This window comes from Tiliqua scincoides, chromosome 3 (assembly GCF_035046505.1).
Source record: "Tiliqua scincoides isolate rTilSci1 chromosome 3, rTilSci1.hap2, whole genome shotgun sequence".
NCBI lineage: Eukaryota > Metazoa > Chordata > Lepidosauria > Squamata > Scincidae > Tiliqua > Tiliqua scincoides.
In genome coordinates this window covers 188,656,814-188,669,303 of record NC_089823.1, presented here as the reverse complement: position 1 = coordinate 188,669,303, position 12,490 = coordinate 188,656,814, and the positions used below count along the sequence as shown (strand labels likewise).

The window sequence follows — 12,490 nt, the reverse complement described above, 5'->3', positions numbered from 1 at the left end:
AGCTACTCAAGAGAACTGTGCAGGTTTGTTTCCAGTCCTCCACATCATGATTTGAAAGTTTGTCTAAACTGGACCTAACTGTGTTAAATTGCTGTTTCAGATACAGAGCAAATCCGAGAGACTCTGCGAAGAGGGCTTGAGATTAACAGTAAACCTGTTCTGCCACCAATTAATGCTCAGCGACAGAATGGGCTGAACAATGACAGAGCACCGTAAGTCCAGTCCTTCAGGGGTGAGGGAGGCCAAGGCTCTTGTTTTGACTTTGGGGATTTGTCTTTCTTCTGAAAAACAAATATTGCTAGCATAATAATATTTATACATACAACAGTTCAAACATGGACACATGCTCTTAAAATTGGAGAAGGGGAGTGGAATACAGGGTACCATGTATGCCAGTGTGCTGTAGAGTAATCTGGGCTTTTGACCAAGTTTTAAATATCCTGGGTGTGCAGTACTTCGGTTATCTAAGATATTATTTATCTGGTAAGGTGATGATACCCAAGAATTAGAATTTTGGCTAAACAGGAGCATAGTGCTAAATAGGAGCATGGGCTGCTTAGGCAGGAATCTGCAGAATAGTTTATTTCTACATCTGCAATTTTATGGGGGGGGTTGCAGTAAGAACACATACATGACTAAATATAGAATACTAGCAATTGTTTAGAAGGAAGGCAGTGAATGAAGTTGAGACTCATTACTGTGCTGTTTATTATTATTATTATTATTATTATTAATATTATTATTAATATTAATATTATTATTATTAACAGTATTTATATGCCGCTTTTCAACTAAAAGTTCACAAAGCGGTTTACAGAGAAAAATCAAATAACTAAATGGCTCTCTGTCCCAAAAGGGCTCACAATCTAAAAAGATGCAAAAGAATACCAGCAGACAGCCACTAGAACAGACACTGCTGGGGTGAGATGGCCCAGTTACTCTCCCCCTGCTAAAAAAAGGAGCACCCACTTGAAAAAGTGCCTCTTACCCAATTAGCAGGGTTTATAAATGTTTATAAATGTTATTTGTCATATTCTATATTCTTTCTACTCCTCATCCAGTTATAAGCATGAGATTACAACAACATAGAGCTGCAGTTTTCAAACTCCCAGGGAGTTTGAAAGCCACAGTAAGTTCTTGTGGGGGCAGAGGGAGGCACCGGGGGCGGGGGGGAAGGCAGTGGCACGATCCCCAGGATCACCCTGCTCAGAGGGGCTGCAGGGGCTTGGGTACACTTACCAGAGCCTCCTGCAGCCTCCCGGGGTGTGGGAAGCCCTGCGCGAGTGTCCGCAGGGTTCCCCAAAGCTTCAAAAGTGAAAGAGGAGCGATTGCACTCCTATATAATGTGACAAACACAGCCTGGCCCTCCAGTCTTCTGGTTATCACCTGATTTGCAACCTACTAGGGTGGAGTGCATTGCCTGAACACTGAGTCTGCTCAACCAAGATTGGTTATTTTACAGAGATCCACCAGATCTCTTTTGTCTGTTTTGGCAGGGACTGTGCCATTGAAGGAATATGTAGGCTCACATTCTTCAGGAAGCAGAAATTCTTCTGTGTAAGGACAAGAGAATCATAGAAAGGGGTTTATTTTGCAGTCCATGAAAAGAGAAGGTAGTTGACGTCTAATATGGGATCTCTTGGTTTTGCACAAATGTGTTGCCTACACAGAGTTCAAGATGTCTTTTTCTCTGAGCTCATGCCCTGCTGAGTTATTTGTGTCCTTAGACCTGAAAGAAGCACACCATCTTTTTACATCCTTTTACATTCAGAGGAGACCATATAAAGGTTCAGATCAGTATAATTATATCTTACCCTATATGCACACTGATTGTCTCGGAGCTCATAGCAGTGATGCTAGTGGTTTATCAAGGGCAGCGAAATATTATTTTCCTCTCTCTAAATGTATTGCTCTTGCAGGAGTCTCCACCAACAGCCTACAGGTCTTAGGAGGCTGACCTCTAGAAACACAAACATGTGTCCCTTTATAAATCCCAACTTCAACTAATGCAACTCTGTTTTTCTGTTCTCTACTGGATTCCTGGTCTGGCAATACATTTCCCTCTGGAAGGATCTCAACCCTGCAGAGGGATGTCAAGATATGTAGAACAATCCATAAGCAACTGATGCAGAAAGAGTTGATGTTCAGGGCCAAAACCACACTTTCAGCAAAGCTGCATACTTTCCTACTCCATTTGTGGTTTATATCCCCTAGCACAGATGTGCCAGCATCTTTGTTGCAGTTGTAACAAGAGGCCTCCACCTCTGCAGTGGTTGACAGGATCTGATGCATATTCAAAGGACTTGCCATTCCATGCAGAACTGCCATAAATGACTTAAAATGCAAATTGCTCACTGCAGGACAATATGCAATTTGGGGTTTCTGAGATCTTAGTCTGTTTCATGAGGCTAAGAACAGGTAGGTTTGGATAGGGGGTGGAGTTAACACTCAGTGAAGTAGCAGGGAACCTTGGAGGGCTCCCGGAGGAACTGCTAAATAGATGTGTTTTCCAAGGACCTCAACACATGAGCTCTTTGCAGCATTTTAGGACTTCAGCAGGGATGCTGTCTTTTCCAGGTGCCTTGCCAAAGGCAAGGGAGTCCAGGGCCACGTGAAGTTCTTCTAGGGTTGGTTCACTGTCAAGCTCTTCCAGCACAGGCAGGCACTCAATGTTGTTCAGTGCTTCTTCGGTGACTACATTTTCTCTGGAATATAGCTCAGAGTAGTGCTGCACCCAGCATTCCATCTGCTGCGCCCGATCCTGGATGACCTCGCCTGTGGCAGACTTCAGAGGGGCAATTTTCCTCTGTGTTGGACCTAGGGCCTGCTTGATACCATCATACATCCCCTTGATGTTGCCCGTGTCAGCTGCTATCTGTATCTCGGAACAGAGCTGGAGCCAGTAGTCGTTAGCACATCTCCTGGCAGTCTGTTGGACTTTGCTGCGAGCAGTTTGGAGGACCTGCAGGTTGCGCTCACTGGGACAGGCCTTGTATGCTGCTTGAGCTCTCCTCTTTTCCTCAATGACTGGTGTCAACTCTTCAGTCTGCCGCCTTGTTGGTCTTCTTATCACCTGCCATCACCTGCCATCACCTGGCAGGACAAAGTTCCAAACAACACAGTCCTGGAACGTGCTGGAATCCCTAGCATGTATTCACTGCTGAAACAGAGACGCCTGCGTTGGCTTGGTCATGTCGTGAGAATGGATGATGGCTGGATCTCAAAGGATCTCCTCTATGGAGAACTCGTGCAAGGAAAGCGCCCTACAGGTAGACCACAGCTGCGATACAAGGACATCTGCAAGAGGGATCTGAAGGCCTTAGGGATGGACCTCAACAAGTGGGAAACCCTGGCCTCTGAGCGGCCCGCTTGGAGGCAAGCTGTGCAGCATGGCCTTTCCCAGTTTGAAGAGACACTTTGCCAACAGTCTGAGGCTAAGAGGCAAAGAAGGAAGGCCCATAGCCAGGGAGACAGACCAGGGACAGACTGCACTTGCTCCCGGTGTGGAAGGGATTGTCACTCCCGGATTGGCCTTTTCAGCCACACTAGACGCTGTGCCAGAACCACCTTTCAGAGCGCGATACCATAGTCTTTCGAGACTGAAGGTTGCCAATACAAATACAACACATGAGGTACTCTTTGTTGCCAAGAAGAAGGAACGAAAGCTGAGAGCTTGAACGGGGGAGTCTCTTGAAACAGCGGTTTCAGAGTAATTTCCCTGTTTGCTCTGTGCTGAATCACACTTTATCCCGGACACCATCTTCGGAGACGATTCGGACAGCTGAGGACTCCCCCCCATGGCCTAGATAAACATGAAAGCGAACAAGCCTTTAACTGTGAGTAACCAGTTCATTAAAAGGCTATAAAAAGAATTGCAATCAAGAGGTTGGAAGGAGGGGAAGACAACTTTAAGATTATTTATGTTGGCTGGTAGCCACCCAGAGGGGAAATGAGCGAATCTGGATTTAAAGAAACCCTTGCTGGAGTATTTTTCTCTTTTTCATAATAAGGGTGACTGTAAGATAAGGAGAGAGATAATAAGATGAAAGATCACCCTGCTGAAATGGTATACATGGAAAATAAATAAATAAATAACTTTCAAGGACTGAAATAACTTTTACTTTCGCTTTCCTAGCAAGAAGGCTCGATTCAGGCCTGGTCATTTAAAGGCATACTAACTTAATTTGACAGTGTTATTAACCTGGATTACTGATCCACCCCTTTTGGATATTAAAACTTAAGGATTACTTAGGATAAGAAGGGATGCTAGATAATAAGACTTGGATTACTCTTTAATTGTTTGACTGATTTGACATTGTTATTGACTGGAAGTGGAATATTGACTTACCCCTTTTGGTTATAAAAATTGGAAGTTAGCCTTACAAGAAGGTGAAACAAGATAATGGGAGTTGGTTGATTTTTTTTAATTGTTGGACCATTTTACCTCTGTTTTTTATAGCCAGAAGTATATTGGCTTGATTTGATATTGGTAAGAATGGCATTCAAAAATTTAAAGGATGTTAGTAAAAGCTAGCCCTTATTAATGGATTTGTTGTGGGATTTCAGAAATGAAATGAAGCAACAGGTCAGAAAATTATCTGAACAAATGAAGCAAATAAACTCCTTCCTGACAAGCATGCAGGAACAGATTACAAATAACAGACAAGAAAGAAGAATGGATCAAATGTCGGATGAAACCAAAGAAGTGGAGATTTTTGAAATGAGACAGGAGATGGAAAAAGCAACCGTTATTATCAGAATTAAGAATTTTAAGGAAGAAAAAAGAGGAAACTTTCAGAGAGCATGTCTTTTCAAGAAGAGGAAGAATTTTTGGATTAAATCCAAAAAGAATAGAATGAAGAAAAAGAAGAAAAGAGAGGGATTAAGAAATTTAAGAGAGTTAAGAACAAAAAGAAGAAGTGGAAGGAGCAGTGGGAGGAGCAAGAAGGAAAGCACCAATAAGACAGAGAACAAAGAAAGTACTAAGACAGAAAGTGAAAATGGCTGAACAACAAGTAGATCTTTTTTTTTCTTTTTGTAGATATTAATGGACCGAATTCTTTTTAGAAGTGAAGAGTATTCCATTAATTATATCAAATCAAAGTAGATGTAAATGAAAACAAACTTGGAACACAAATATTGCGAAAATTAAAGTGGTATTAAGATAACTAAAAGGGTTATTTTTTAAAAGAGAAATTATATAAAATATTTTATAGATGGTATTTAATTCCAGAGAAAATAGTAAAAATGTACCCTGGGTCATCAAACAAATGTTGGATAAGTAAACAATTGAGGGAACCTTTTATTATATGTGGTAGATATACAAAAAAGCAAAGAAATATTGGAAAATGATATATAAACTGTTACAAGAGATATTGAAGTGTGTATTACCATTCAAACTGGAAACATTCCTCTTAAATGTGACATCAGAAATTAAGAATCAGATAAGAAATATTTTATTTTAAATATTAGTTTAGTGGCAAGAAGAGTGTATAAGTAAAATTTGAAGCCTTTTTATGATTGGAGAGATAATTTAGACCCTACAGCCTTCCCAGCATCAAGATCACATGCAGTTATCAGGGTGCTGCCTGCGACACTGACCACTCCCTGGTGTGCAGCAGAGTGAAACTGCAAACAAAGCGACTGTATCACATGAAAAAGGAAGGAAAAACTCGCATTGATACCAGCAAGACCCAGGATCAGAGAAAAGTGGAGGACTTTGCACGAGCGCTTGAGGAATCTCTTCCAGACCCGGCCGATGCAAACGCATCCAACAGATGGGAAAATTTCAAGAATGCCGTTTACAACACCGCCTTGTCCATATTCGGCAAGAAGACCAACAAGGCAGCAGACTGGTTTGAAGCCCACTCTGAGGAGTTGACACCAGTCATTGAGGAAAAGAGGAGAGCTCAAGCAGCGTACAAGACCTGTCCCAGTGAGCGCAACCTGCAGGTCCTCCAAGCTGCTCACAGCAAAGTCCAGCAGACTGCCAGAAGATGTGCTAACGACTACTAGCTCCAGCTCTGTTCCCAGATACAGATAGCAGCTGACATGGGGAACATCAAGGGGATGTATGACGGTATCAAGCAAGCCCTAGGTCTAACGCAGAAGAAAATGGCCCCTCTGAAGTCTGCCACAGGCGAGGTCATCCAGGATCGGGCGCAGTAGATGGAACTCTGGGTGCAGCACTACTCTGAGCTATATTCCAGAGAAAATGTAGTCACCGAAGAAGCGCTGAACAACATTGAGTGCCTGCCTGTGTTGGAGGAGCTTGACAGTGAACCAACCCTAGAAGAACTTCACGTGGCCCTGGACTCCCTTACTTTTGGCAAGGCACCTGGAAAAGACAGCATCCCTGTTGAAGTCCTAAAGTGCTGCAAAGAAATCATCTTCACTGAGCTGCATGAAATCCTCTGTCTCTGCTGGAGAGAAGGTGAAGTATCTCAAGATATGAGGGATGGAAACATCATCACGCTATACAAGAACAAAGGCGACGGGTGACTGCAACAACTACCGCGGCATCTCTCTCCTTAGCGTTGTAGGAAAGCTGTTTGCCCGAGTTGCACTAAAGAGGCTCCAGGTACTTGCAGAGAGCGTCTATCCAGAATCGCAGTGCGGATTCCGAGCCAACAGGTCCACCACTAATATGGTATTCTCCCTTAGACAACTGCAGGAGAAATGCAGGGAACAACGACAGCCACTCTTTATAGCCTTCATAGATCTCACGAAGGCTTTCGACCTGGTCAGCAGGGACGGCCTCTTCAAGATTCTCCCCAGGATTGGATGTCCACCCAGGCTCCTCAGCATCATCAGGTCTTTCCACAAGGACATGAAGGGCACTGTTGTCTTCGATGGCTCCACATCAGACCCCTTTGACATCCGAAGCGGAGTGAAGCAGGGCTGTGTTCTTGCACCAACCTTGTTTGGAATTTTCTTCGCTGTCCTGCTGAAGCATGCCTTTGGAACTGCAACAGAAGGCATCTATCTCTGGACCAGATCAGACGGAAAGCTCTTCAACCTCTCCAGACTGAGAGCAAAGTCCAAAGTCCAGCTGAAATGTCTGCGTGACTTCCTCTTTGCCGACGATGCAGCTGTTACAACCCACTCTGCCAAAGATCTCCAGCAGCTCATGGATCGTTTTAGCAAGGCCTGCCAAGATTTTAGACTGACGATGAGCCTTAAGAAAACACAGGTCATGGTTCAGGATGTGGACTCACCTTCCTGCATTACAATCTCTGCGCATGAACTGGAGGTTGTCCATGACTTTGCGTACCTTGGCTCAACGATCTCCGACACTCTTTCTCTCGATACTGAGCTAAACAAGCGCATCGGTAAAGCAGCTACCATGTTTTCCAGACTCACAAAGAGTCTGGTCCAACAAGAAGCTGACAGAACATACCAAGATCCAGGTCTACAGAGCTTGCGTCCTGAGTACACTTCTGTACTGCAGCAAGTCATAGACTCTTTGCTCACAACAGGAGAGGAAACTGAACACTTTCTGCATGCACTGCCTCCGATGCATCCTCGGCATCACCTGGCAGGACAAAGTTCCAAACAACACAGTCCTGGAATGATTTGGAATCCCTAGCATGTATGCACTGCTGAAACAGAGACGCCTGCGTTGGCTCGGTCATGCCGTGAGAATGGATGATGGCTGAATCCCAAAGGATCTCCTCTATGGAGAACTTGTGCAAGGAAAGCGCCCTACAGGTAGACCACAGCTGCAATACAAGGACATCTGCAAGAGGGATCTGAAGGCCTTAGGAGTGGACCTCAACAGGTGGGAAACCCTGGCCTCTGAGCGGCCCGCTTGGAGGCAGGCTGTGCAGCATGGCCTTTCCCAGTTTGAAGAGACACTTGGCCAACAGACTGAGGCAAGGAGGCAAAGAAGGAAGGCCCATAGCCAGGGAGACAGACCAGGGACAGGCTGCACTTGCTCCCAGTGTGGAAGGGATTGTCACTCCCAAATCGGCCTTTTCAGCCACACTAGACGCTGTGCCAGAACCACCATTCAGAGCGCGATACCATAGTCTCTCGAGACTGAAGGTTGCCAACAACTACATAATTTAAGATAAAGAATATTGATTGTTTAGTTAAATTATTAATCATTAGATTAACAAATATGATAATTTTTGTATTGATGAATAATTTTGTTTTTAGACATTATTAAAAAATTTTTTGGTGGGGGGGCTAATGTAATCAATGGCCAGTACCCTCATGTGTAGCCTGTGTAGTCCCAGCCCTAAGTCTAACCTATTTTCCTTACCTGTATCTGTAATAAATAAATAAACTCCGTTGTTAAAAAAAACAAAAAACAGGTAGGTTTGCTGTGAGGACTTTTGAACTATCTCCACAGAGGCATTGTATATTGGTCAATAGTTTACAAGACCCTATTTGAACAAGCAAAAAGTTGTGAGAGGCCATGATTAGGTGAGTTAATACAGTCCACAACATAATTTTTTTTTTCTATTTTATGCCATGGCTTCTGTGTACTGGATTTTTCTTAGGCCCTATTTTCCACATGGCTCATGAGAATTTTCAGCTCTTCCATGGTTTTTGTCTAAAGCAGGGGTGTCCAGATTTTTTGGCAGGAGGGCACATCATCTCTCTGACACTGTGTTGGGGGCCAGGAAAAAAAGAACTAATTTACATTTAAAATTTGAATAAATGTACATAAATATATTAGATGGAACTTATATGAATGAATGAATGAAGGTCTCATGATAGCTCAAGGCCTATAAAAGACCTTGCGCAAAGCAAGGCCAACCTTTCTTTTGCTGCCACTGCCACTTCACAGAGGTGAAACAGCAAGCAGCGGAGGAAGCCATCGGTCCGCAGCTCACGCAAGAGGTCAAACAGTCAGTCAGCTCTTGCTCTGAGAGTAGTCATGTCAGGACGTGGGCTCCAGTAAGTCTCTGGAGGACCAGAGGGTCATTGGAGACTGGGGCTCCCCGCGGGCCAGATTTGGGGTGCCCAAGGACCACAAATGGCCCCCAGGCCAGGATTTTAGCGCCCCTGGTCTAAAGCAAGAAAAATCTTCCATGATCTTGCCAGACTCTCTGAATAGCATAGACTAGCTAGTCTTCCTTATTTGTTCCCAGAAAATGCATACTTGATGCAAGTCAAAGCATTCCTCTTGTTTTCTCATGAGGCTAATGCCTAGCAGAGAACTGAGGAAGGCATCCACCTTGATCTTCTTAAAATACTGCACTACAGTCGTCAAGATGGGATGCTGCAGTTGAAAGTGTAGTGGTTTATTTGACTTCTTGTATTCAGCTTGCTAATCTCATAGAAGTGCACTCTGGTCATGAGTTGTTTGCTTGCAGCTTTCTTTGTTTGAATTAGAACTATGCCATTTCACATTCCACACACCTTCTATAGGAATAGAACTTATTTTAACTAATCCAAACCATACCATTGGGGTGAAATAAGCAACCACTGCCCTCCTCACCTTGTTTCCCTAGGCAGGTGCAGGGGTAGGGACAGGGAGAGTGCAGTTACAGTCTCATGTTCATGGCTACACTTGGAGAACAACTTCGCCACAGCAAAAAACTAAGTAGTCTTAGATCGCCATCTGTTGCTTAATCAAAAAACTGCAATGTATTCTAGTTTGGGTTGTCAATTACTACAATAATTGCTTGCTGGGACTTCAAATCTCCAAGGAGTCTCCAAGGAGACTTTCTTCCAAATTAAGGTTTTTTGGTTGCTTGCTTTTTTTTTTTTTTTGCCATGTGTCTCATGTATTTGCTTTGATAGCACCATTTGGAAGGATTCAAAGTGCTTCCTTTTTCCATTTTCAAAGTAATTTTTAAAGCAGTCCTACATGATTGGCCAGTGTTATAATTGGGGTGGTGGAGGCTAACTGAAAAATAGTGACATGTTTGGGGGCATCCAGAAACCTTATGTCTGGGGCTAAGATTTTAACTGAGAATTTAACATAAGAACATAAGAACAGCCCCACTGGATCAGGCCATAGGCCCATCTAGTCCAGCTTCCTGTATCTCACAGTGGCCCACCAAATGCCCCAGGGAGCACACCAGATAACAAGAGACCTCATCCTGGTGCCTTCCCTTGCATCTGGCATTCTGACATAACCCATTTCTAAAATCAGGAGGTTGCGCATACACATCATGGCTTGTACCCCATAATGGATTTTTCCTCCAGAACCTTGTCCAATCCCCTTTTAAAGGCGTCCAGGCTAGACGCCAGCACCACATCCTGTGGCCACAGACCGACCACACGCTGAGTAAAGAAATATTTTCTTTTGTCTGTCCTCACCCGCCCAACACTCAATTTTCGTGGATGTCCCCTGGTTCTGGTATTATGTGAGAGTGTAAAGAGCATCTCCCTATCCACTCTGTCCATCTCCTGCATAATTTTGTATGTCTCAATCATGTCCCCCCTCAGGCGTCTCTTTTCTAGCTTATAGAATCACTACTAGACTAGCTCTCATACTTTTTTATTTATTTGTTTTTGAACAGGATCATTTCATTTTGCTTTTACTTTCTTTGCCAAGCTGACTCCGAATTTCTGTAGCTATAAAACAAGAGGAATGCTTTGACACAACAGCATTATACCAGCATGAAAATAAAAAAGAGTTTCTAGATGGTAACTGGAAGAATAGAGGTTGACCTAAGAAACATGGCTTTGAGTTTTGCCTCCTAACATGAACTTAATTTATTTCTTGGACAAGTCATCATATCTCATTAGTTTGTGAATTTGATAGCACAAGACGTTATGAAGGACACTATTTTGGATGACTTTAAAAGGGAATTGGACAGAGGACAAGTCCATCAGTGGCTACCTGTTATCATGGCTATGTGCTACCTCCAGTTTCAGCAGCAGTGTGTGAGTGAATTACCAATTTCAGGGGATCAGAGGTGGTAGAGAAGTATGTTCTTTCCTGCTTGTGGGCCTCCCAGAGGTAACTAGTGGGTCAGTGTGGGGAAAGGGGACTATAAGGGCCTTCAACCTGATCCAACAGGGCTTTTCTTACATTCTCAGTCTCCAGTCTATAAACAGCACCTGTGCATATGGCTTTTTGCATCCTTTGCTATTTCCCTGATCTCTGGCTCCAAAGGGAGAGACAGAGAATCCTTTCTCTGCTCAGCTTTTAGTTACTGGGAATGGATAAGCACAGGGATAAATTTCCAACTACTGTTTCCCTAGAAGTGGAAAATTTTTATGTACTCCAGAAAATTGTTTTTCTGTATTTCCTTTGTGATATATAGCATCTGGTGCTTGCCACAGAGGGTGCTGGGTTGAATTTGAACCCCTTGGTTTGGCTTAGCCTAGCAGCATATGGTTTTGGGTCTATACACTTTAAGCTGACCACAGGATCTGCATTTGAGAAATATATCTTGGGCTGTATGTGTGGTCCTAAATCCTTCAAATCGTATTGAAAGATACAAAGGGTGATTCCAGTCTCTGAGTAAGACATGGTTATTGCTGCTTCTAATGTAGCTTATTATTGTTCACAGGCCCCGTTGACTCAGTATGCATATTTAGAGGCAAGGGGAATAACATTCAAAAAGCAGGGTTGGGTTAGTCACACATAAGAGTGAGTATTCTTGCTCACCTCCTATAATAGGCGTTCTTAAATTGTGTATTGCTAAGCTTCCCAAAGAGTTTGATCCCAAGCTCATTTTACGAGTGTGACAAACCAAGCACAGATCTTTAGGCTTGAGATGTTAAGGAAAACATCACTTAAAGCAGTCCAAATGTAACTAGAAGAAAAAAATTTGGTATGTTGAGCATACTCTTGAGGCTTGATCATATAGTGCCACTCCAGCCTATAGCATAAACAATGCAAGATGGAGAAAATGAGGAGTAAAAATGGAAGCCCATTAAGATGAAGATTTGATCAAAATAGTGCTAGTTATATTAACTCAAAATGTTAGTTTGACCTATTTGTTGCACCCTTCCACCCTAGCCTCTTCCCAGGCTACCTGTTTATTCCTGGAAGCTATAAAAACATTGTAAAGTATGAGTGTAAAGTGATTGCAAGATTGGAGTGCTTCATCTGTGTGTAGTAGCAGCTGCTAGCCTATCTTCAGGAGCCCTAAGGTTGATTCTAATTATATCAAATGATGCTGATTGCAGCCACTGTAATGTGGCTAGAGGACCAAAAATGTCTGCAGGTCTGTACTTGTGGTCATTGCATGTGCTGACCTGTTGCTTCCTCAGTATAGTAAAGATAGGGTGTAGTTTGTCATTTTATTGTGTGATATAGTACAGACTTGGCCAGTACTACTACTCAAGCCCAGCTTTTGAAACCTAATATGGATGCAGCTTAACAGTGCTGCAGTTAACGGCACTGTTGTTCATCTCAGTTCACAAGATTTAGAAAGCAATATGGGCGGTTGGTAAGAACTGAAGATGGGGGAAGAAATAGTTGAAAGTCAGCAAAAGTCACCTTGGTAACTGCTGCATTACACTTGCTCAGAATGAAGAGACTTCAAACATGACTACAAACAGCTTTAAAGAAACA

At 43.2% G+C, this 12,490-nt stretch overlaps 1 protein-coding gene across 2 annotated transcripts in view; it reads left to right on the top strand.

The window, feature by feature from the left end:
* The window catches only part of SUFU (SUFU negative regulator of hedgehog signaling), a 105,151-nt gene that overhangs the window by 56,821 nt on the left and 35,840 nt on the right, over positions 1–12,490 (top strand). For both annotated transcript variants that reach the window (XM_066620809.1, XM_066620808.1), the window contains exon 8: positions 101–212. In XM_066620809.1, coding sequence (XP_066476906.1) covers positions 101–212 — 112 coding nt within the window. The remainder of the gene's footprint in view (positions 1–100; positions 213–12,490) is intronic.